Here is a 26,395-nt window from a genome sequence, read left to right as displayed (position 1 = left end):
GCTGAGTTATTATTATTGTAATATATTTGAAAATACTTATTTAATATTTTGACTGCGGCAGTTTATTAATAATAAAAACTAAAAAAAAATAACTGTGGAAGAAAACCTCCTAGGCTGCCACAACTCGAGTTATTACAAATTATTATTTATTAGGTGTACCACTTATACCTAAATAAAAATACGGTTATATGTATATCCCTATTTTGCGACACGCAAATATTACGTTACGTAACAGTAAGCTTTTCATGAAATTTAAACGTTCAGGTAAAGGTATTTTGCATATCAATGGAAAAAAGGTTCCCAAATTGAGTTCAATAAACTACAAAATACGTCGATTCGTCCGCATTTTCACATTGCGAGTACAAATATACCTATCACGATTTTACTGTAGGCACGACAGTTGAAGAAATTCTATCGTTTTAAGAAGGGGTCTAACGCTAGAAAAATTGAATAAAATAAAATATTCGAATGAAACTTGCTACGGGAAGACGTGGCTATCGCGGGGGTTTTTATCCTTTATCTGAATTATTCTGAAAATAACTTTCTATTTAAAATCTTGCTCGTCAATACGAGTATTACTAGCTATTTTATACTGCTATGGTACGAGTATATACTTACCTACGAGTATGCAGGGTAACGATACACAATTAAAATAAATTAAATGTAGATATTATTTTCCTTTCTCCTTTTTATCGAGCCAACTTACACATTTTAATAACAATTTTGGTTGGAGCCTGTCCTTTTCAAATAGGTCTTGATTAAAAAGTGTAACATTTTAATATTTATAAAAACTACTATTGTGCTAAAGCCCCATCTTAACAGCCTGAACCTACTTAACTATGACGGGGCACTTTCTGATTTTACAAGACGCTGACTCGACTTTTTAAATTTGTGGACATACGATGGCCATCTAATATTAAATCGCATTTCGATAAACCATTTGGTCGTCTAGGATTGGCTTTTTAAATTCAAAATAAGATTTTCCAATAGCTTTTATTATAGTTCATGCGATAGCAAAAAGCTTTTTGGTCCCTAATGGCTAATACTTATTTATTATTATTTATGATGATGTATTTCTTGAAAACGTATAAAGCATTAGTTGAAATACCTACCTGTATAAACCTAAACAACAACTACAAACCTATTCTTTACTTATCGGAAGTTGTATATTTGCCAGTCGATAATATGGAAGATACCTACTTTAAAAATCTGAATAGCTATTTATGGGCCACCACACATCTGGCGTCTTTCGAGCGTCGGCGTCTACAACTCTATGGCCGCTGCCGACGCAACGTCGACGCAACTGCGCAGCGACGTCATTTTCCATAGCGCTGAGTGGCGCTGACCAGACGCCGACGCTCGAGGGACGCTAGATGTGGGGTGGCCCTAAAAGTGACTGACATTCAAACTTTTACGAATTGATTTCAGTTTAACATTAGGTACTGAGCATGTACTTTAACTGGCATGATTCTATTTCGATATTTATGTATCTGACGGAGACTGTACATTTCGCTCAGGTACCTAAGAGTCACACGAATCTAGCCGCTCCCATACAATCGAAGTGAAACTTGACATGAACATTCTTAGTAGTACATAAAAAAATCGGAAGAATCAAATCTAAAAGTCGAATTGGGACGCACAATACACACAGAAAGAAAGTCAGAAAGTCAAATGTCAAGAAAGTAAATAAAAGCCATGAATAAGTATAAACTTTACCTTAGGAAGCCATTGAAATGAGGCGAAAGGAGGTGCTATTTTTGTCTGTTGTCACTTCCGCCGCTGCTTCTGAATTTTGTTTTCATCTTGTCTTTCTTTAGCGGATTCTAATCAGGGAGATTGCAAAATAATTTTGTTTTCCTCGGTATCCGGTATTCTCTGGATACTGAAGAAAACAACGCACCCTAAAATAATTATAGAGTGTATACTTATACGGCCCACTGCTGGAGAGAGCTGCTAGAGGGCTTGGGCTAGGAATCCTCTAGACCGAGTTTAGAGCAATGATTTCATGCAACCGATAATGCCAAAAATGCGAGGGTTCGCGGGACGAGGTGAGCGAAGTCCCGTGCCGTGATTGGTCCCTTTAAAGACACGGACATCACACAAAGACACTTTCGACTCGAACATGGAGTAAAATTACCGTATGCGTGGCTGAGGGGGTAGCACGACTATGCTAAGTCTTGAGGATGTTTTGTCTGTGGCCTATAGTCTCCACGCTGGCCCATGCGGGTGAGGGACTACACAATACACCTTTCAATCCCTCCGAAGAGGTAACTATGCAGTATGCAGGTTCCCTCACGATATTTTCCTTTGCCAAGTAAAAGCTAGTTGTAGCCAACAAAAGGTTTCTATAGAATCAAAAAACTCAATAAAACAGAGGGAAGCATTTTGTTAATGTGTTTGTGCACTGTGCATGCCTACCTCTACCTGCTGCATACTTTGGTTATCTTTTTTATCCCCATTACCCAGCGACGTTAGCTCGCAGAGATATCATACCAAATTAACTATTAACCTAGTTTTACATCAGCTGTTTTGATTTGATCCAATAAACGTTATTGCATTGTGTTGTGCTTGCAGATTTACCATGTATGTGTCGGCGGCCGATCGTAAAATCAGGCAGATCGTAATGTTCCTGTGTATTGGTTTGAGGATAGTCACATTAAACCAATATATAGGTAAGATAGGTTCGTTAGGTTGCTTCAGATGCCCGAAGGGCAAACTGCCCAGATATAGGAGCCCCGCTACGCGGGGCTCCCTCGACTCACGGAACCAGTCAAAGATTTTCACGTTTCACGATATGCCTAGGAATTTCACGATATGCCTGATCTTACGATCGGCCGCCGACATATGCATGATTGCATTGTGTGGTGTGATTGCAGTATCATTAGTGAAAACGGCTACCTTAGACTTCATACCTTCTCTTTCTCCACAGAGACTCCTCACAAATCCATCTCATCATGCAGCTCATCTTCATCTAAGAGGAAACAGCCGGACCGCTCCCGCTCGCCCAGCCCGCTCAGCCACAAGAGAGGGAAATACGAGCCGAGGCTACGAGGCCGCCCACCTCTTCGCCAAGGCCTGCCGCTGACTGCCAGGCTGGCTAGAGATGATGTTACTAGTCATAGCTTTTGATCTAGCAGTCAATACTTTTCAAAATGTAATCATACTCGTAATTATTATGATTTTAATTGCTATTTTAGAATAATGTAGTGTAAGTATGTATTAATATTTGTAACATAAAATTGTAATTCATATTAGTAACATTAATGTAACATAACGTATAATATAGCTAGAAATGTTATTTTTGTTGCATCATTTTAAATTATCTCAATCTGATTCTAGTCTTCTTGATGGCAAATAAAATGGTTTTCAAGTAACAAGATTGTTTAGCAATGTAAAGTTTATTCCCCCATTTTCAAGCGAGTGCTGCCTGCACAGACTACTTGCTAGACTCCGCACTACGAAGCGTTTACGAGTTTTAACATGGACGTTGCACTCTCTGTACTTGTAGCTAAGTTTAACTTTAAAACGGTATAGTTTTAAAATAAAGTGGGAATACCGGATAAGTATAAGCCGGCTGCCGGATAAGATAAGTGTGGCTGACCTTCACATTAGGGCCTGTTTACATATTGATTAATGTTTATTGCGAGTTCGTACATTTGACCATAATGCATTGAAATAAAAGTCACAAGGTTCATGTAGATTAGTCTATCATAATTTATAATGTAATTTCATATTATTAGAATAAATATATATACATCAAAATCATAATATTTTTGCAACCGACACTCATTATTATTATAAAAGAAGTGAATTAATTAATCGAGACGTTCAATACATTAACTTAATAACAATAAATCATGATGACGTTTCATAAAAAGTAGCTGCTCTTATTCGTATTGGGAATCTAGTCTAGGTACTAAACGTACAGAAGCCGTGCCAAAACCACGGCGTGACCACGAGTTTTCTCATGCTCGGTCTAGTAGAAAAGTGGTCTGTGGTTATCTGGAGCATCCGTGAAACCGAAACCGAAACCGTTTTATCGTAATGGGATGCAGATGGAGATCGGTATCTCGCGCTACACGTCGTACCTGCATCTGCTTGGAATAGTGTCAAGGATTCTTATACAATGGGTGTTTTTTCAACCCTTTAGCCAATTTCTATAGGTCATTCTGCAACGCTTATCCCGTACCCCGAAATAGCGAAAATAATTTGGCCGTTATATATATATTCGTAGATGTGATGCCGATGAGCCCAAATTATGTTCATGATTTCCGGGCTGGTCCCATAGCTTTTCTTTTAATATATAAATTGACCCGATGAAATGATAAAAATAACGTGTTTACTCGATTCTTGGATCCTCAACAGAGGAGCTATCGCGAACATCGAAGTTCGCAAAAATTTTAGCCTAATAATATTTTTATATTTCACCAATTACTTAAGACGTAAAAGTAACAGAGTCAATGTTCTAAATTTGCGAACATCTATTAGTTCTACTCCAAAACATGCTGCCGTATCACATGGCGCGATGTGCTTCCGTTCCTCCTTGTATCAAAGACAAACCTAATCGAGAGTCTCAGCCGTATTCGAACAATAAGATACGTCAAATACTAGATATTGAAACGATATGGATTAGATATGTCAGTGTCAAAAGTGACGTATATGTTTGAAGAAACGTCCATTTTGACACCTGTTTGACACTGACATATCTAATCCATATCTTTTCTAGATCTATTAACTGACGTATCTTAAAGTTGGAATCGGGCCGTCTGTTATGGAGTAAAGAGTAAAATTTAACTTTAAGCGTAAGTATTTAATGCGAGTGACTCGTTATGTCATTGATAATAACTTTGATATACCTTACAAGAGGTTTTTAGGATAGGTATACTAGGTATAGGTACAGATATAAAAATACAAAATCAGAAAGCTATTTCTAACACGATTCTAACGTAATCTCAATACATCAGTTACTCGGCCTAGACACGGCTTTAGCGACAGCGATCGCACCTGCGATTGCGATTTTATTTATTGCGGATTTGCGCGATATCCGCATTTTAAGAGAATATCTTTTGGTTTTTGTGAACGTACACCAATAAATAGGTCTAATTTGTATTCAGCGTGATATTTTCTGAAAGCTTTTTTACTCGTATGTAGGATTTGTTTAAATTCTTGTTATCGGATGTTAGCAAATCAGTGTGACTTAGTTTTAAAATATGCCGAGTGGCTACGCGGAGCCCGGCCTTCGGCCTTCGCATTTAGACACTTTGTGTGTGTACTGTTCTGTATTTAAATACTTACATTCAGGACGCTTCGGGTCTTCGGCCCTACGTGGAGCTCGGCCTTCAGCCTTCGCATTTAGTCACTTGTCGGAACTAGTGCAAGTTTAAAAATAGCGGGGGCTTAAGTCGCTATATTGTATTACGATTGTTATATACCTATGATTTCTTAATATTATTAATGATATATTATTTAACTGTAGACATATCTCCGTATTTAACGAGTGCTGTGATTTATTAAGATGTCCACGGTATGTGTATTGTCATATGATTATTTTACAATTACACTTATCAGTAGGTAATTACAACACCCTTATTTATATGTCGTCGTATAATATAATAAATATTCTCATAAGTCCCCCGTGTCCCACTTAGTCCCATAATTAATAAATAACGAGGTTAACCCGTTGACGACGCATTATTAACGAGCCCGGTAATAATTAACGAAGCTGGTAATAATTAACGAAGCTGGTAATAATTAAACACTCGAGCACGTGTTCAGTAAGGCTATGATGGTCGACTGGATAAATGATATGGCTGTATAAATGATGATAAAACTGACATTTTATCCAGTTTTTATTGATTTGTCGTCTTTTCCACTTTTGACAGCGATAGTCGTTAAATGATTAACTGCATAACATGGTCGTTGGATAATATGTCATTTGTCTACATTTCCAACTGAAACATAGTGGATAAGTGGATAAGTTAAATGATATAAATGCCACTTGTCTAGATTTATACATTTTTATAACATTCATACCGTTTTGTCCACTTAGACAACAATACACGGTAAATGGCTACGATTGTTGGATAATTAGACATATAGTCGATTTTTGACGGCTAGCCTTTGATTAATTTATCGTAGTGCTCACTGGGTCACGATAAGCGCAGTTAAGAAGCTGTGATTAGTCTTAACTTAATTGATTAATTTGTGTTACGAAAATGAACTATGTAAATTGTATTGTTTGTATTTTATTGTACTTAAATTGTACACATATAAGTCTATAGCATTCGCTAACACACTTTCATGCATCTAACTTAATTAGAAATGGCTTAACTGTGGTAACACAATGGAATCAATTAACTTTGGACTAATTACAGGTGCTTAACTATGTACAAATTGTTTGCACTTCACTCATAAGGTTTAAGCGTGAAGATATAACAGACAGACAGACAGACAGACACACTTTCGCATTTATAATAATACTAGCTATTGCCCGCGACTTCGTCTGCGTGGAATTAGTGACAGCAGCTAAAGTAGGTATAGCGTAGCGCCTGGATAATGCTAATAGCAGTTATTTAATTCGCGCATTGCTTACTTCAATTATTAGATAATTCATTAACTCTTTCAATTCCACCCCCCTTTGATTTTTTCCTTCCTTCCTTTGATAATTTCCGACATAAAAACTATCCTAATATATATCCTTCCCCGGGACTCAAACTATCTCTATACCAAATTTACTAAATCGATTCAGCGGCTTAAGCGTGAAGAGGTAACAGACAGACAGACACACACACTTTCGCCTTTATAATACTAGCTTTTGCCCGCGACTTCGTCAGCGTGGAATTATTAATTTAGGTACGTAGCTATTAAATATTTTATTCAACCTGGGTTTTGTTGATTCCCCATACAAACTTCAACCCCCCTTTTCACCCCCTTAAAGGGTGATTTCTTGAATGAAAACTTCTTCTTCCTCGATTCCTCATGACTGAGGGTCGCGACCACATGAGGTCGTTATTTTGTGCACCAAGGCTCTCCATTCTGCACGATTTTCCGCTTTCCTAATAATAGGCGCCTGTGTAGATCCCTGGCAGGCCTTTTTTACAGTGTCCACCCAGCGGGTTGGTGGATGTCCACTACCCCGTCCTCCATCCACCATGCCAACCATAAGGTTGTCCGGCGAATGAAAACTACCCTTTGTCCTTCCCCGGGACTCAAACTATCTCCATACCAAATTTCGACTAAATTCTGCACCAGCGCCGGTCCTGCACCGCGCGGGCGGGACAGTTCCTATTGACAATGTTTGTTGTGCAGTTGTTGTTAAGTCCCCATACAAAATTCCACCCCTTTAAGGCATGAAATGGTAGGCCCGTATATTTACATGTTTATGCAAGTAACTGACGGTCTTTCCACCGCTATACATATACAACCGGCTGACCTTTTTTTTATTTATAATAGCATCTAAATTATCATCTGGCAAAGATGACTGACGATATTTGCTTCTGCCGCAACATATAGGGCTAGTATAAGGTGACGCTTACGGGAAAGGGGCTGTGACCCTCGCTCTGGTTCATTCCTTGTCCAACAAATATCACTGGCCATTTAGCGAGGTAATGCCGCCAGTATTTTTGGCACATTACGTCCGGGGTATAATCAGAGTGGGGGGTAATATTGTATTTGTTAAGTCATTTAGTTTTACTTATTACTAGAAGAGGTACAGTCATCAGCAATAGTATCTTACACAACTACGGCCGCAAAAATATGTGACACGTTCTTATTTGGAGCGCAATAAGAGCGCGTCATATATTTTTGCGGCCCTAGTTGTGTAAGATACTATTGCTGATGACTGTACATATTATTCGCTGGGTCGGAGAACCACGAATCGATCACAACGCGCACCGTGGCCCAAAAAGAAACTTTCGGCAGACCAACTGTCACTTTTTACTAGCGAGGTTTACCTACGTATCTGTGCATTTAAAGTAATAATAATAAATAAAGCACCAGGACCAGCTTCCATTATTAACTTTAATGCTGACTCTCCCTTCAATTCCAACATGTAACGGCAAAGGATTACACCTAATTTTCTTTGCAGGTGCATACATTTCTTCAAAGTAGGTATTTCCCTTTTGAGTTATTTTCTTTGGCGAACTGTCTGGCACTAGGTCTGCCCAATTGCTGCTCTTTACTGGTTTTTGGGTAGTTTTCTTAGTAGTAGATGTAGTATATCAGAGCCGCGATATGTTTACTGCTAACGTACACACAATCACATTTTCCACTCGTAACATAACGACTAGAATCAATCTGTAAAAAATAAATTATTTCTTTACTTTCTATTACATTAATGGATCATAACATTATGTATGTACTACGTCAAAGATTGAAAAAACAGAAAAAACAGCTTACATTCAAGGACTTTTGTCACTGAAGTTTGACGAATTAGGTACACGAGCTTCAATGGTGTGGCTCTTATGATCTTCATATTTGATTTATTTTAGGTACATCTTGCACATGTTAAGCCAAAACTTATTATTATCCTTTTGGAAAAACACGAAAAGTCTGCATTATTAACGACACTACAGTCATATCTAATACCTTTAAACGAGCAATTCTTGGATATTTATTTATTTATATGTAAGATGTATGTAAGTATATATATTTCGGGGATCTCGGAAACGGCTCTAACGATTTCGACGAAATTTGTTATATGGGGGTTTTCGGGGGCGAAAAATTGATCTAGCTAGGTTTTAATATGTTTTCCGAGCATAGCTCGGTCTCCCAGATATTAGTTAGGTACCTACTCATATGAAATGCGTTATTCGATTTTTATTTCTTTACTTCTCGTAATGTCTGCCATGAGGAAGTCCGTGTGAGTGTACTACCTGAAATTTATTGATTGTGCCATTTATGCCATTTTAGAGGGGAAATGTTAGATTTACCTGTTCGAATAGAATATATGTAAATTACAATATCTCATTGAAATTATTTGTTCTCTTCGTTGACAGCCAGCCATGTGACATTTCAAAGTCCGCTGTCATATCGCACCCAGCGAATAGGTTAAGTTTTAAAATTAAACGATTTCTTTTACTAAACTTCAACATTCCTAACTGTAGGTACATCGGTAGACCTTATTTCAAAAGGCATAAAGTCCACCGATGTGCAGTTAACAGTGTGGGTGATTGTACAATTCGGTCGTGCTTATAATAAGAGCAGTAGAGTCAGACCAAGAAAAGTCTGCAGCGGATTTGATAGCTCACGCAGTGCAAGTGTTATTTTAAACGTCAAACTTCTATGAAATTATGATTATGACGTATAAATAACACTTGCACTGCGTGGGCTATCAAATCCGCTGCAGACTTTTCTTGGTCCGACTCTAACTCATTTTGAAGTGTCATTCAATTGGATACTTTGTACTTGTACAATATGTTCTACAATTGAAAGAGATTTCAAAATGAGTTACTGCTCTTAATATGCACGGCAGAATTATTTATTTGATTTTGACAGATCACCGTATTTTAGGTTAATAAGGTCGACTACTGTCCTTAAAATTTTGTATGACATTACAAGCAAATAACAGCAATCGTGAATTAAGTATTGTAGCCGAGTCTACTTTAGTCCGATAATGTATTAGCTTTTTTCAAAGACTATGAACTCTAAGTACTAGAAATAAAGTAGATTTTGCGACATGATAAAGACGGTTAAATTTGAGGCGATGGAATAAAAGATTCACTTTAAAAAAAACCTTATATAAACTTGATTAGAATCTATATTTCAAAATCTTAAACCATCCAATAACTTTTAACTATCAATGCCACATGTGCATAAGTGGTGTGTGTGGCATGTCATTTAGCCAACTATTCATTAAAATACGCTTTAAGTAAACTTGTTTAGAATTGATTTTTCAAAAGCTCAAACTATGGATTAATTTAACTGTCAATGACATATCTAGATAAGTGGTAGAATGTGGTTTAACCACCTTTTCTTTAAAATACACCTTAAGTCATCGAGTATAAATATGATTTTTCAAAACCTCACAACATGTCACGCTATCATTAGTCACATATACGTTATCTTCGCGAACTATTAATTAAAATACGCTTTAAGTAAACTTGTTCAGAATTGATTTTTCAAAAGCTCAATTCATGGATAAGTTTTAACTCTCAATGACATATGTGGATAAGTGGTAGAATGTGATTTAACCATCTTTTCTTTAATATACACCTTAAGTCATCGAGTTTAAAATTGATTTTTATAAACCTCAAAACATATCACGCTATCATTAGCCACATATACGTTATCCTCGCGACTTTTTACCGAATTATATCATTTATCAGATAGTCGTCATATCATGCATTAAATGATTAATGATATGGTGACATAACCATCATAGCCCTCCAGGTCGAAGTTAAGTCAAATAGGAATGGAAGTCCTTTGCTTAATAAACCTGAATCACATTTGCACCAGAGACTAACAAATAGTAAAGATTATCTAATTGGCGACAATGATATTTTAAAAATAAGTTGAAAATTCATCATAAAATTCATAAGGGTTAAAGTAGGGGAGCACAAGAGGGGATTTTTGTAGTTACTCGAGCGTGTTAGATTAAGATAATGAGTGATATCTTGCTACCCTACCTGGTAGTACCTTAGGTAAATTAATGTATTTCATATTCACATGAATGTCATAACTTTTCGTTTATTTTTCTCTCGCTGCGGGCGTGAAAATTTGTGCCATACGCGACCATTTTATGCTTTATTGTTTATTTTAATCAGTGAATTTATATTTATATACAACTATAGAGACTATATTCCGCAGACAGTCCTCATGATTGATCTGGTCTCCGTTAAGCCTGGAACTACCTGATTGTAGTGTACTTACGCTATTGAAAATTAACGGTTTTAATCAATCAGTAGTTTAATGTAATGGGGTTTTCGGAGTATTCGGGATAAATTGGTTGGCCTTAACTACACGTACGTTAAATCCCAATGAAGTAGTGTGGAAAATCTGAATGTGATATGCTTACAACTACATGCGGTGTAGCAAAAAAAGGCCCTCTACTAGGTAACTATTAATATAAATACAACTGCTGTTAAGATATAATTTAATGGATCATACATATTTTATTGTAAGGTTCTCGTTCACATTTTTTCTGTAGGCATCGCAAAGTAAAGATTCCCCATAGGTAATTTTAAGCAGTTTACAATTTTCGCTCACTGGCATATTAAAAATGTTAAAACAATCACGTTTGCTTAAATCAATAATTACATATTATGTTTCGTAAGTACTTAATCGTGATTTTGAAAATCATTTATATAAATTAATATAAGTATTTATCAAATTTTATAAATACACGAAGATCGTTGTAACCTTGATGAAAGTATATTATTAGAGGCACTTATTTAATTTATTTCTATTTAAAATACCTAATACAAAAAAGTCATTCAATACATGCAAAGTTCAAAGTATAATGTAGACGCTACTGATGTAGTAAAGCATTTCAATATACGAACATTTCAAACATCAAACAAATAATAATACGATCAAAAGTCACCTTTCCTACAAATCACAAATGTATTTCAGCCACAGAATCTGTGAATTATTTATTGAGCAAGTATTAATTTTTTTCTCTAAGTCTAAAATTTATATACCTATGTGAAACACACTTTACTGATTGAGGGGCGAGCTTGCCAACTATAAAATTTTCATAGGTACTTTTATAAGTACTTATGAAAGGGTTCAAACTTTTTGTCCATATTCACTAGTACCACAGACAAAACTGCAAATTTATATTAAACATAAGAACAATACAAAATGCAAATAACGACACTATTTCTAGTGTTTACAGTTACTTTGCAAAACTTTTACTTTAACAACACACACAACGGTTGAGAGGAACCTGAAGGACTGCGGCATACTTAAATTATTTATCGCTAAAATCTCGCATTCGTATAGTTTCTGATTGTTCCTCACTACTTATTTAAGATGAACCTTACTTGAATACCATAAATATTACTAATCTCTAAAAAGTCAAAAAACCGGGCAAGTGCGAGTCGGACTCGCGCACGAAGGGTTCCGTACCATAATGCAAAAAAAAAAACAAACAAAAAGCAAAAAAAAACGGTCACCCATCCAAGTACTGACCACTCCCGACGTTGCTTAACTTTGGTCAAAAATCACGTTTGTTGTATGTGAGCCCCATTTAAATCTTCATTTTATTCTGTTTTTACTATTTGTTGTTATAGCGGCAACAGAGATACATCATCTGTGAAAATTTCAACTGTCTAGCTATCACGGTTCGTGAGATGCAGCCTGGTGACAGACGGACGGACGGACGGACGGACGGACGGACGGACAGACGGACGGACAGCGAAGTCTTAGTAATAGGGTCCCGTTTTACCCTTTGGGTACGGAACCCTAAAAAATCTATCATGAAATTCATGATTTTTCAACCTACAACTTTCTTCAAAGTTACCGCCACTTTGCTTGAAACTAGATTAGTTTTGTTCCTAAAATAATATCTGGGAAAAAATTATTTATTCTTCTTCCTAAATTCAAGGGCTGAAAACTTCACATTTGGATTGGAACATTGTAATCGCCACAAATCATGGCCGCTCGCATCCGTCACCACCGTCCACCGTGCCGATCAGCCGACGATTGATTACTAGAGTGATGTCACACTCGAGCTTAAATTTTAGTTATTTATTACAGTTTTTACTTAGAAATTTGTCTATTACACCATTATACTACTAAACGAATTTAGTAGTATGATGGTGTAATATGTTATGTTTGTATCTTCTATCTCGCGTTATCCCGGCATTTTGCCACGGCTCACATAGGAGCCTGGGGTCCGCTTGACAACTAATCCCATGATTTAACGTAGGCACTAGTTTTATGTTATGTTTGTATACGAAACATAATACGAGTACAATGCAAATGTTCAATTGGTCATTACATTTTTATTTCATTTTACACTGTTACGTATTTTTGATATCTCACGTATGAGATTATAATTGTTATATATTCAATATGTCAATAACCATACTAAAACGGCACAGTAAAATTATAAAGCTACGTTTACTTACGGTTTACTATATTCACGGGTTGCACGGTAATGACCATTTATCGGCGACCACGACGCAAAGGCTGAAATCGTTCTTGTTACACTAATTATTCTGTCTTAGGTCAAATGGCGAATTTTAATTTGCACCTTTGTAAAGTAAGATTAACAACTGTAAAAGGGGTAAGGTCAATACGGGTAAGTGTAGCTGCGGGGTACATAAGTGTGGCTTGCCTTTACATTAGGGCCTGCTTACACATTGATTACCTACCTAGTGTTTATTGCGAGGTCATAGGGTATACATGCATATGCTATTATGCTATTAAACGCAGATAGCAGGTATAAACACAAACGTGTAAACCTAAACATACTATAATCTGAAGGCTAGCCACACATACCCCTAAAGACCTAACAATTTCCTGAAATCAGAACAGTTGGACTAGAAAATGAAAATGATTCCAACACTAAAGCACTGCAGATCGGATGGCGGATGGCGATGACATGACATTCGCACGGTAATGACTGTCGACGACCGAAATCGTTCCGATACTACATGTAGCATTTAATCTGTTAGATCTTTACTTACCGAATGTATTTTAAAATGGAAAAAGTCACCACTTTGGCCAAGACTCGAACTTGCGACCTTCCGGAATACGGGTCCGCTCGCTCTTAACCAACTGAGCTACCAAAGTTTACCAGAAACGTGTAAACCTAAGGCGTGTAAACAAACAGGAAGAAATGGTAAGATTTGCATATTAACAAAAAAATAAATAGGTATAATATATTTTTTTCACCCGAGACTGTATTTTTTCCTAGATCTTTCACTACTCAAAAAATCTGATATATCCAATCTCACGTCTCAGCGTGAGATATGTTAACTACCCATTAAAAATACATTCCGTAAAATATAAGGTTTGTCATTATGTCACGTATTGCCGGTGATATGTACCGGCCCGATAATGGTGTCAGGGTAAATCGTCCTGTCACCGGCGCTGACCGCAACCGCAACGCCCGTGTCCGCAAGACGTTTATCGAAACATTAAGCCATTCTGTAATACAATAGTACCTGTGCGCCAACTATAATATTTTTCAAAATCGACGGTTGACACCTGTCATATTTATGTAATTTATAACTTAAAAACGCCAAAATTCACAATATAGTATTGAAATGGCAGAGTTTGAAAAATATTATAGTTGGCGCACACTCGCACAGGTAATAGGTATCAGAGTACTTGTGTAGTGTCTTAATATCCATTTTGAATCATACAATTCACTTCATTTTACTCTATTGGATTTTATAAGTTGATCGGAACCGTCACGGTACCTTCGCAAGCCGTTTTGTATTTCAAGCTCCAGCGATTCAGGGTCGGACAGATGTTCGGATCGCACTGACGGGACGGGACGGTCCTATTTGTACCGTGGAACAGAAATGTGGGCAAAATAGGTATTATTTTTAGAATAAAACAGTGACATAAAATACTTACATATAGTCTTCGCTCGCGACTGCGTTCAAGTGTTTTAAGTAGGTATTTTTACTTCCTGGTGGGAATTCCAAAAAATCTTAATGTAGCTCTACAATTTTAGAAAAATATTTTGTCTCACAATCAACGGTTTAGATTGTTTGTTGTCTGTATACTAGTAAATAGAACTGGTAATACATATAATGATGTCAGAAAGTATGCATAAGAAAAATAGATATGTAAACTTTATAATATGTAAACATATAGGTAGCTATAACACAATATTGCAATGGGTTTCTTTTCATAAGTAATATTGTGTTGTATAATAGTTATTTACGATACAAGTGCGAAAAAGAGGAAATTCGAAACGAGTTGCGATAAATTAAAACACGACCGAAGGGAGTGTTTTAAATCGACACGAGTTGCGAATTACCTATTCGCACGTGTATCGTACAACGTTTTACAGTACATAAACCCCTTTAAACTTTTGACATCGCACGAAAAGTGCTATTTTACGCACTAGTGCGGGAAAATAGGACCATATGTACTGTAAATAATATTAAGACCCGGATAACATAATATGGTATACATTAAAAAAGTCCACTTTATCTACCGTGGGAGTCCACGATAAAAAGGTTTTAAAAGAACCTCGAACCGATAAGCTCAACTTTCCCCTCGCTCAACTGAACAAATCCAATAGTAGTCCAAACTCCAAAGAAACTACAAAACTTCCAAATAGAAAACCTTAACAACCGTATTTAAAGGAGCAAAAGTTTATCCAAAGATACAATATCAAAAGTACCGCCTTAAGATAATATAGGATTTTCGAGCCTCAGTCAGTCACGATTTGAAAATAAAAACCCATGCCAGGACACCCGCAAATGCTATATCACTTAAGCGTTTTTCGTATTCAGCATTGGTTAGTTTCAAAGCGTATTGCTTTACCAAATTCCCTCTACGTACGCTCCAAGCAATATTCAACTTTATATCTACGAAGTCTAACGCCTTGTGTGTTTTTGAGACCGCAGTATTTAAGTTGGTAGAGGTGTCCCGTAGCGGCCGCCAATCGTAGTGAAGCAGCGTCTCCTCGTGCGCGTCCATTACAAACCGCCATCCTTTCTAATACCACCACTAACTTCCAAAAAGTCCTAACAACCTACAAACTTGTACAGGTTATACGTCGTTCTGTGGGCAGATTAAATAGCCTGCTTTTTACCCTTTGAATTTGAAATAATACCAGTACGCGCGCGTGCCGGGAATACGGGCGCGGCGACGAATATGCGGTTTGGGGATGGTTATGACACGTTTCATGGACTTGAATTGTTATTAGTTAGTGCCTGTTTAAAATGCAATGCATATGGAAGATTTTCCGGCATGGTAATAAGGGTTTAAATGCCGCAATTTTGTAGTGTTGGTTTGGTTATGGCTCTACATACCTAGTCCTCATTGTGACAATAGGACTATAGTCAGAATATACACACCAGTGATCACGTGAAATAAGTACACGTCACACAAGCACACAGTTCAATGACGTATACAAAACGACGAATCTGACGAATGTGACATACCTAATGAGCATTTAACTACACAATTTATTGGAGTGAGTGACCTTTTTAAATATTATAATATAATGTCATGAAAGGTCTATATTAACATATTATCACGCATAACTTATAAGATTGTATCATGTTACGTATGTAGCGTACCTGTTAGCAAATACTTCACTAACTCTTTACCTATTAGCTACATTTATTAAAATAAACCCATTTTTTAACTAAATATTTAACTTTTTTTCAACACTATCAAATTCTCTATTCTACTAGTCACAGTATTCCAAATAGATTTATCCAAAGTTAGTGCAAGTGTGCTTCGACTTGAAAGATTCAAGTTGTAGCCCGTATTGGCTCGTGGAATATTCTCGCTGCATGCCAAACGAGGCCATTCATGAAGTTGCGGTCGAACACGGCGGTCCCGAAGGACTCGTGACTATAGGACTTTCGAACCAATAATCTCAAGTTGGTTTAATGTTCGTTTGACAAATCGCAGTATATTTTGCGCACATCATTGGTTTTTTTTTTTTTTATTATGAATGGGCTTACTCATGGCCACAGACTAGCCGAGGCGTAGACGTGGCCTACGATGGAGCGAGCTCGCCCAGAAGGTGCCTGTTCACTCTTGATTTGAAGGTTGCCGGGTTATAAGAACACGGAAATATAGACGCCGGCAAGGAATTCCATTCCTTGGCAGTGCGCATAAGGAAAGTAGAAGCAAAGCGCTTCGTGCGAATTGGTGGAATATCTACCAAGTAAGGATGGAAACCGGCCGTGCGTCTAAAAGTCCGATGGTAGAATGGGGACGGTGGAATAAGCTCGTGTAGCTCTTGGGCACACTCCCCGAAGTGCAACCTGTAGAATACCGACAGGCTGGCGACTTTCCGCCGATGGGCCAAAGACTGAAGCTTAGCCGTTAGCTTCTTGTCGCCAATCATCCTCCTGGCTCTGCGCTCCACTGAGTCCAAAGCGGCGAGTTGGTATTTAGCTGAGCCATCCCACAGGTGGCTGCAATACTACTACTAGAAGCTGTCCAGGTGTGAAGTATCGCTTCACCTTATTTAGGACGCCCAGCTTTCTGGCCGCAGTTTGTGCTTTAGACTCAATGAAGCTGCCGAAGCTGAGGACTGAACTCAGCTCCATGCCGAGGAGTTCCAGGCTGTCGGCAATAGGTACAGATGCACCCCGGAAAGAAGGAGTCAGGTCGAATGGACTCCGTTTTGCGGAAAATAGACACGTCTGCGTTTTGGAGGCATTGAACGTGACCAGATTGTCATCACCCCACTGGGAAACGAGACTAAGGGTCAAGTTCATTCGCTCAACCATGGCCTCTCTCTGTGAACGTATATCCTCCCTGCTGTCCCCTGCACTAGCCAAATATCTCTCAACAACCGTACTGTCATCTGCATAACCTACAATGCTGGGTTGCAGCATGTCGTTAATGTGGAGCAGGAAAAGGGTTGCGGAGAGAACAGACCCCTGAGGAACACCGGCGTCAATGGCCATGAGGTCTGAAGAGCAGCCATCAATAACTACTCTGATCGACCGTTCACTCAAGAAATCAGATAGCCAGCTACAAAAGTCAGCAGGGATGCCGTATGCAGGAAGCTTGCTAAGGAGACTTGCGTGCCAAACCCTGTCAAAGGCCTTCGAGATGTCCAGTGAAACAGCAAGCGCTTCACCGTTCCTCTCGATGGCCTCGCCGCAGCAGTGCGTGACATACGCTAAAAGATCCCCAGTAGACCGACCTCGGCGAAAGCCATATTGACGGTCACTGAGCAGATCATTTGCTTCGAGGTATGCCAGCAGCTTGCCGTTAAGTACCCTTTCCATGACTTTACAGAGCATGGAGGTAATGGCGATTGGTCGGTAATTGCAGGGATCAGCACGACTACCCTTCTTGGGTACTGGCTGCACGTTTGCAAGCCTCCAGGATTTCGGCACCGTTCTTGTTTGGAGAGAGAGGCGGTACAGGCGTGTCAGTACAGAAGACAACTCAGGCGCACACTGCTTTAGTACACGTGCAGGTATACCGTCTGGTCCACTGGCCTTATTCACGTCAAGATTCTGCAGAGCTCGGCGTACCTCTTTTTGATGAATAGCAATTCTCTGCATAGAGGAACTGCATTGAGGTAGCGTAGGTGGAAGTTTTGAGCCTGCGTCTAGACGTGAATTGCTCGCAAACAGAGAAGCAAACAAGTTTGCTTTCTCTGTCGCGGAGTGGGCCAGTGTCCCATCAGGTTTCTGCAGAGGTGGCAATGTGGGTCGGCAGAAGTTGGATTCGACAGCTTTCGACAGGGACCAGAACCGCTTGCTACCAGGAGGGTAGGAGGCGAGTTTGGCCCCTATTCGACTGACGTGGTCGAATCGAGCCTTTCGAAGCACCCGTTTGCAGGACTTGGCAGCTGAGTTAAAGGCTTTTTTCCTCGCGCGAACCCTCTGTGCTCCAGCTTTGGTATCGCGGGCTAATACCCAAGCCTGGTATGCAGACTGCTTAAGGGCCTCGGCTCGAGCACAGTCCGAATTGTACCATGATCGGGTCTTGTGATCGAGCGATAGGTCGGAGAACGGAATGAAATATTCCATTCCCTGCCGAATCACATCCGCAACAGCCTCAGCAGAACACGAGGGGTCACCCGAAGAAAAACAGACCTGCCGCCAGGGGAAAGACGCAAAGAAATGCCGCATCTCATCCCAGTCCGCTGACTCGTATCGCCATACTCTCCTCGTGCCCCTAGGGCAGAGATCAGGAGGAGAGTGGATCGACACGGATTTCACTAGACAGTGATCGGACGATCCTAGCGGAGCTGAGACCGAAACCGAGTGCCTGTCTGGATCAGTTGTCAGCAGAAGGTCAAGGCAATTGGGTGTATGGTCAGTAACATCCGGTATCCGCGTCGCAACATTTACCAGCTGGGTAAGGTTTAGGGATACAGCAAATTTGCGCGCTTCCCTCCCAGCGTGGCAAGCATTCTTGAACGGGAACAGCCACTCCTCGTGGTGGGCGTTAAAGTCCCCAAGGAATACGAGTTGAGCCGCAGGGTACCGCTGTTGGGCTTTATCTGCCATCTCAGTAAGGTGGTCAAAGAGCCTAGTTGTCTCCTGGTTTCCGCTGTGCGATCGGTAGACACAGGCATACAGAGTTTTCTCTGAGCCCGAGTCAACCATAATCCACAAAGTGGAAAACCCGGCAGCCTCAAAGCAACGGAGACGCTTGCAGCAAATGTTATCGCGGACGTACACACAGACCCCAGCACGTGCTCTGAACTTATGTTCCAGTGAGTAGCCTGGGTAGTTGAGGTACGACGCGTCCGCTGGGGTTTTGATTTGCGTCTCCGTCAAAAAGAATAGGTGCGGTTTTTCGGTTTCAAGATGGTGGTGGACCGGATCGATATTTGAGTGCAACCCCCTGATGTTGGTGAGGTGCACTTTCAATGGGAGGAAGTGCAGCCGGTGTTTAACCCTATTCTTTTTTCTTTTCAATTTCATATTTGTGGAGTGTGGGATGGGTGAAAAAATGCCTGTCGAGGTGTTGCGTTTACCATTTGGATCACTTGAGCTAATCCGGACAATGAGGAGCTCACTTGGAGACTGCGGGGACGCCCGAGCCCCCCTGAAATAACCCACCGGGTCCTCCCGTCCAGTCGCCAACTGGCACGGTGGAGCTATTCCAGGATTTTTCGCTAGGTGGCGGGGCAGCCTCTCGCACGTGGCTGTCGTACAATTGGGCCCCCAACTTCCTGCGGTCGGCCACCGGCAAGACCGTGCCTCGGATCCCGCTACCCTCCAGCGTGAGCCGCTCGGCCCGACGTCACTCAGGAATCCAAAAACCGGCATTATGCAACACAACTGACAGCCAATCATCCCCCAAAGGCACTGGTACTCCCGCACATAGACGAAACGCAGCAAGGCTGCTTGGCGCCTGACTCCGGCGGGAGGGTGGTAGCAAACCAGGCGGCCCCTTGCGGGACCTACCACCGCTGGTTTGGACGTAGTTTAAGGACATACCCGGGTCCACAAAGGTATGGTAAAGTTTTTATGGTAAAGTTTTTTTAAGCACTCCATTGACAAAATAATACAATATTATTTTCTTTATTATTCAACTAAGTACTAGGGTCTTAGGTTAGGATTTTACAGTGCGAGTATAAAAGTAAAATATAAAAACACTTACAAAACATTACAAAAAATATATAAACACATTATAAAAAACCTAACCTAGGGTGCCTACAATATTATTATTATAAGCTTTTTTCAATTAAAATATTTAAAGACTTAAAAATAATTCATCTTACAAATACCAACCGTCGTACCTAATTTGTTAATAAATTTAAGCTTCTAAGTAATTACTCCGTTCATGCTTTTCAGACTTTTTTCTTCTATGGCATTTTAATGAAACTCTTTTTACTTTATTTATTCTTTTTAATTACTATGACGATGATGATGATCCTTCCGGCCGGTTTAGACCAAGGCGACCACTACGACTCCTAGTTAGTTCGGCGCTCATGCGCCCGAATATGGCTGACGTAGCCGATCTTTGAGGTGAACCCCCGCGCACATTGAGGGCACGTGAGAACGCCAGCCACATAGTGGTAGTGAATGGAAGCAGGCTGGCGTGCTTTCAGCTCATCGCGTTTAACGTCGAGGTCAACTTTACGTTGCTCCTCGAAATCGCGCACTTTGTCATGCACCAGCCTGCGCCACTCAGGACGCTGTGCTGCCAAACCTTCCCACTGAGAGGGAACTCGAGGTTGCATCTTTTCATGTGCCGTTTTTGAACATCTTTGTATCGGAGGAGTTGCCCGCCAAGTTTCCGCTTACCCTCCTCTAGTTCAGAAAAAAAGATGCGCTTTGCCACTCTCTCCTCCGCCATACCGCACCACCGAAGTTGTCGATGCATTAAGTAAGCCTCTAGTCCACCGACCTTGGCGCGTCGCAGAACTTCGGTATTTCGCATTCGGTCAGACCACTTGATGTTCATAATCTTACGTAAGCATTTGAGGTGGATTTGGTCTAAGGTACGAATGTGGTGACGGTACACGCACCACGTCTCGGAAGAATATAAAAGGTTAGGCAGCACGATCGCCATGTAAACCGAAATTTTGGTGGCCAGTTTTAGGTCGTGCGAGCAGAAGACCTTGGAACACAGTTTTCCAAACGCTGCAGCTGCAGCGCCGATCCTGCTGTTGATCTCAGCGTCAAAGTCACACTTTGACGTTATAGTGCTTCCCAGATACCGGAATTTGTTGACCTGCTTCAGCACGTCCTCACCAAGCTGTACGGCTAGTGTCTCGTGACCATGTGAGTCCAAAGACAACACCTCCGTCTTTTTAACACTAATTTTGAGGCCGAACTTGCAGCAGGCTTGGTGAAAAGCAGACATCGACTGTTGCAGGCCATCTGGGGATTCTGCAAGAAAGCACAGGTCGTCAGCATACATGATATCTGTGATCAATGCATGTGAAACCTTCGTTTTCGCCCTAAATCTGGCCAAGTTAAAAACACTGCCATCGGTACGGAAGCGTATGCGGACACCTTCGGATACTGTTTGTAAGACTTCCTTGACTACAACTGCAAAGTATAAAGCGAACAGTGTAGGGGCTAGGACACACCCTTGTTTCACCCCACAGGTAACGGGGAAGAAATCTGACTGTTCACCGTCTACGGCGACGCAGCACTGCATGTCGTCATGCAGGAGTCTCAGAAGTCTCACAAACTTCTCCGTGCATCCCAGCTTCCTGAGTACCAACCAAAGGGCTTCGCGAGGCACACTATCAAACGCTTTCTCCAGGTCAACAAAACAGAGGTACAACTGACGGCCTTGTTCTCTGCTTTTTTCTTGTAGTTGACGCACGCTGAAGATAGCTTCGCAGGTGCCTCGGTCAGGTCGGAAGCCAAATTGGGTTTCAGGCAGGATTTTTTCTGACAAATCCGTTAGGCGATTTAGCAGTGTTCTGGCAAAGACCTTTCCAGATGCAGTCAAAAGCGAAATACCGCGGTAAGAGTTGCAATCCGAACGGTCACCTTTGTTTTTATACAGAGCCTGTATGCGAGACACTTTAAAACTATCCGGGACTCGCTCTTCCTCCCACATACGAACAAACAGCTCCCACACAAAGGAATGCTATACAGTAAGAATAAGAATTACTATACAGTAGTTTTTAACAAATATTTCTTCACATTTAGCTTTACAAGTTTCTTTGACTCTGTATAAATGTACCAACCAACATTACATTAGAAAGTCGTTTTTGAGCTTATTCATACTGACGTTTAAACGTACCTTTTATTTTAGCTCAGAGTTAGGGCTATACAATAGTTAGAGGAGTCCCGGTAAAACGAAATTACACGTAGTATAAAAGGGGATGGTCGGGATTTGTCTGACAATTTCACCCCTCATAGCCCGCGGCCCGGCAGATGCTACCCGCTTTAATATACTGCTTTATGTATAGTTTAGGTCTAACCTAATATCGATAGGCTTCAGTAACTTTCTTCAACGTTGCCAACGATGCCAAAAATGGCATAGCTTGTAAAAACATTGGTGCTCTATTATAAAATCATAGGAGCATCTCAAGTCATATAGGAACAGTGGACAGTCAACTGTCGTGGGAATTTAACATAACTTACTAAGTTACACTTACATCTGGTACTGGTGGTAAGGTGTTTGGTATACCTAAAATCAGTTGAGTAAGTTCATCATCATCATCATAATTTAAAAGCATGGCTCTTGTCAGTGGAGTATGCGCCAGTTTTCGCGGTCCTCGGCCAGGTTCTTTAGGTCCCTGTAAGACACGACATTTGCTTTTGCTTTTAGTGGTGAGTAAGTTCACCGTACCGATAATCCACTAAATTTAATTTAATTAAACTAAGTAAATTATGTATTTATTTTTACTAAAATATTGCGTTTGCATTTGCGATAAAATTTTCATAATTCATAACAGATTGATAATTATATGTTCTGTTTTTAAAAATGTTTTATCAAAATGCAATAAGTAGGTACGACAAAGTATTGTATTAAATAAGTTTTGTTGTGTAACGGCTACTAATACAATACCATATTTATCAAAACATGTAATAACATGCAATTTTAACTATAAAACCCCCGTGAGACTCGATCATATTAAAATTATTTTATACGGGTTACTAACGTATTTAAGTCAATTAAACGTTCGACATGTTTCAATCCGACGGATTCACTTTAATGTGAATTTGACTGGAACTCCTCCGATTGCTGCACCGCCTTTACCTACAGTAACACGCGTATTCGGGAAACGAGATAATCACAAGATCTAGAAACGATATAGAGATCAACTAGATTTACATTAGATATCGACTAGATGTGACTTGGATATCTAAGTCATAACTTGTCGAAATCGTTCAAGAGGGCCTCCAGAATCGCGGAAACGTCAAATTTGACATATCTATCTTACAAATATCTTTAAATTATCCATATCGTAACTTGTTGAGGTCTAGTAGAGATCTAATTCATTTTCAGAATCGAGCCGTAAGTATCTACTCATCTTCGATGTCACACGCGTGTTGCGGCGCGCTCGATAAGTCAGTAACCGTTTAAAATCATTTTAATCCATACTATTTTGTATATTTATTGTGTTTGTTTATTTCCAAACAACTCCTTAAAAACGGCGTTTATCTTCTATCATTATCTCTCCATAAGAAACACGACCACCCGAAACAAGCTGCCATTTTCACGATCCCTTTTCACCAGAGTGCCACTTGAGTTGACACCAAACTCGGAGAAACTAAAACAAGAACTTTGCCAACTCTGCTTTTTCGCTATTTGCCTTGGAATAAACGAGATGGATATAGCCGAGTAATTCAGATTGCATTTTAGGCAATTCAGTATCTATGATGCGTAGGATAACCCATTTTTAAAGGTAATCACGGTTCATATATCGGTCCATATAAGTCATGTACAAAATTACAAATATGTAATGGAATAGGTACTTACACGAATCAGTCCCGTCGTATTATTATTGGTTTGCAAACAATGCATAGTAATAGTCTAATAGTATACCTATTACAAACTTAGGGCAGTAATGTAAGAAATGTCACGCAATGCATTGTTGCGAAATTTAACGCAAGTTAGTTTTACTAGCAAATTTTGAGTGAAAAGCGATGTTATGTAGTGCTACTCCAACCACCCCAGCTCCTCCACTAAATCTAGCAAGGGTTTCATGTTGCTGACTGCCTCCTTTCATGTACCCGGACAGCTAGGCACCTAGTGTGTTCCTAACTATATAATTATTATACTTCTACCTACTTGCAGTTCAGAAGGATGTGATTAATGCAAATAAATCTATTTATTTTCTACGGGATCACTTGTCCCCTGGTTGACCAACGATCTTTGTAAGCGTGTGCAGCCTTCACCCACGTTTAATTACGCCCTGTCAGTTCGTCGCTAGTTTCATACATCATACGGCCCGCGTACAGGGTATCTTATTATTTTCTATGGCATTCGGCTTAGGAAAGCTGACGAAATTCACCTAACTTATAATTAGTCAGCTAAACTACTACACCAAATTGAGTAGAAAATCTTGAATTAAGGTTTTTATCAAATAAAGTTGATGAAGCAAGTTCACTTTTAACTTAATTGGCAATTTGTAATATTAAGCGTCTCTGATTGACAACCAGCGGCCGATTCAGTTGAGCCCCGTCGTTTTGTATCCTAAATAGTGTTCACTTTTAAGTTTATTTATAAAATAGTATCAAAAACTACGAAATGGTAAAAAAGTAACGTACTATTATGTATATAGGAGCAGCACTTTTAACTATCATTGGGGAATCTTTGGTGGAGGTTAACAAGTGCAGGTCAGTAAACTTGTGTTATTCAAATGATTTGGCTTGACATTAAAACTCCACTGAGCATTAACATTCTTAACAAGATCATTCCGCAGTGAATTGAAAACCCATTTTATACAGAGTGATAATAGTCATTTAAATATCTGTCTGACATTTAGCGAAGCACTGGACTAAACCGGACCGATTAGGACAGATTTGCACGACATTATACTAACCTCCATTATCGTCTAACGGTTCTTCAGAGCGTTAGCGAGATTTGCCAAACGGCGCCATTTTTTATCCGACCGTACTGACCCTGTCGCCTCTTGAGGGGATGGTTTCCGATATATTTATGTTATTCTAGGTTTAAAGATTATCGGCACAATTCGGGAAATGAATAAGAGATTAACTAGATACGATATAGTAAAGATATGTGACGTCCCACGGGAAAAGGAACCTTATGGCGTTATTAACGCCGCTCCAATAATATTGCGGCGGTATGCGACGTAAGCGACAGCCGCCATAAGGTACCTTTTGCCGTGGAACGTCACAAATCTTTACTATTTCATATCTAGTGAATATCTAATTCATTTCCCGAATCGAGCCGTATGTATATGATGTATGCGTAGATCTGTTTAGCCGTTTTTGCAAGATTTTTTTGGAGGCATATTATTTATTTATGGTATTAAAATTTGAACCTATTGATTTGCAATGGGTCCCATATAGACATTTCATCCTCAAAACAAACCAGGGAAGACTGACTTCTCCTTCCTCCTCGGCCCCTCATTGCTGAGGATCGCGACCATGTGTGCTCCGTCTCCATAGTATGCTCCATAACCCTTTGAATGCTCATTATTAAACCAAAACGTCACGGACACGCCAAGGTCCCGCTCAAGCGAGCTAATGTAAACCTTACTGTCTTGAAAATGTGAAGGTAACTTTGACAGCGTACGTCATAACACCTATAGTAATTGTCCGTGGCGCTGTGGGCACGACTAGGTGTAGGTGTAGGTAAACGACGGCTTTAGGTGTTCTTGGCGTTTAAAAGGTTAATAATTTACCTAAGTTCCGTTTGGCATCCTTCAATTCCGCCCAGTATAAAACTTTATTTTATGGAGCCTATAAAGTGTCCCACCGCTGGGCACCCCCCCTAGACTTCCAATCTTCCCGATTAACTGCAGCATCCGTCCAGTTGCTGAGAAATGAGGCTAGTGGTTTTGACCCCGACGTCGACGATGCCTTTGGTTTGGTGCGCAACGTAGTCAACGGTCAATCCTTTTTAACCCAAGCATGTTGTGCTCGATGGCTCTTTGGCAATATTTTTTTTATCATCATTCTGGCTTATTCTTAAGCAAAATCCGGGCGTTAATTTGAATAGAAATCTTCTTTCAAACTAAACCAATTTAATTAACAGCAAAGCACCGGAGTTGTAAAGTGCGGCTCGGCCAATATTCAAATAGTCTTTATTGTGGCAATCCGAACTTCGCCGATACACAGTAAGATCGCGCAACTTCTAAACACAGTTTCAGTTCGTTATTTGGACT

The 26,395-nt window shown here is 39.9% G+C and overlaps 2 protein-coding genes across 2 annotated transcripts in view; both read left to right on the top strand.

The window, feature by feature from the left end:
* LOC134671470 (uncharacterized) overlaps nucleotides 1-3,142 on the top strand; it is a 30,004-nt gene extending 26,862 nt beyond the window's left edge. Inside the window, exon 9 of the mRNA XM_063529333.1 lies at nucleotides 2,930-3,142. Coding sequence (XP_063385403.1) covers nucleotides 2,930-3,129 — 200 coding nt within the window. The 3' untranslated portion in view covers nucleotides 3,130-3,142. The remainder of the gene's footprint in view (nucleotides 1-2,929) is intronic.
* Nucleotides 1-26,395, top strand: part of LOC134671517 (dopamine D2-like receptor) — a 307,997-nt gene that overhangs the window by 255,227 nt on the left and 26,375 nt on the right. The window lies entirely within an intron of this gene.

Source organism: Cydia fagiglandana, chromosome 15, assembly GCF_963556715.1.
Source record: "Cydia fagiglandana chromosome 15, ilCydFagi1.1, whole genome shotgun sequence".
In the NCBI taxonomy this organism is placed as follows: domain Eukaryota; kingdom Metazoa; phylum Arthropoda; class Insecta; order Lepidoptera; family Tortricidae; genus Cydia; species Cydia fagiglandana.
The sequence above is the reverse complement of the archived record's forward strand: the minus strand, read 5'-3'. Positions and strand labels throughout refer to the sequence as shown.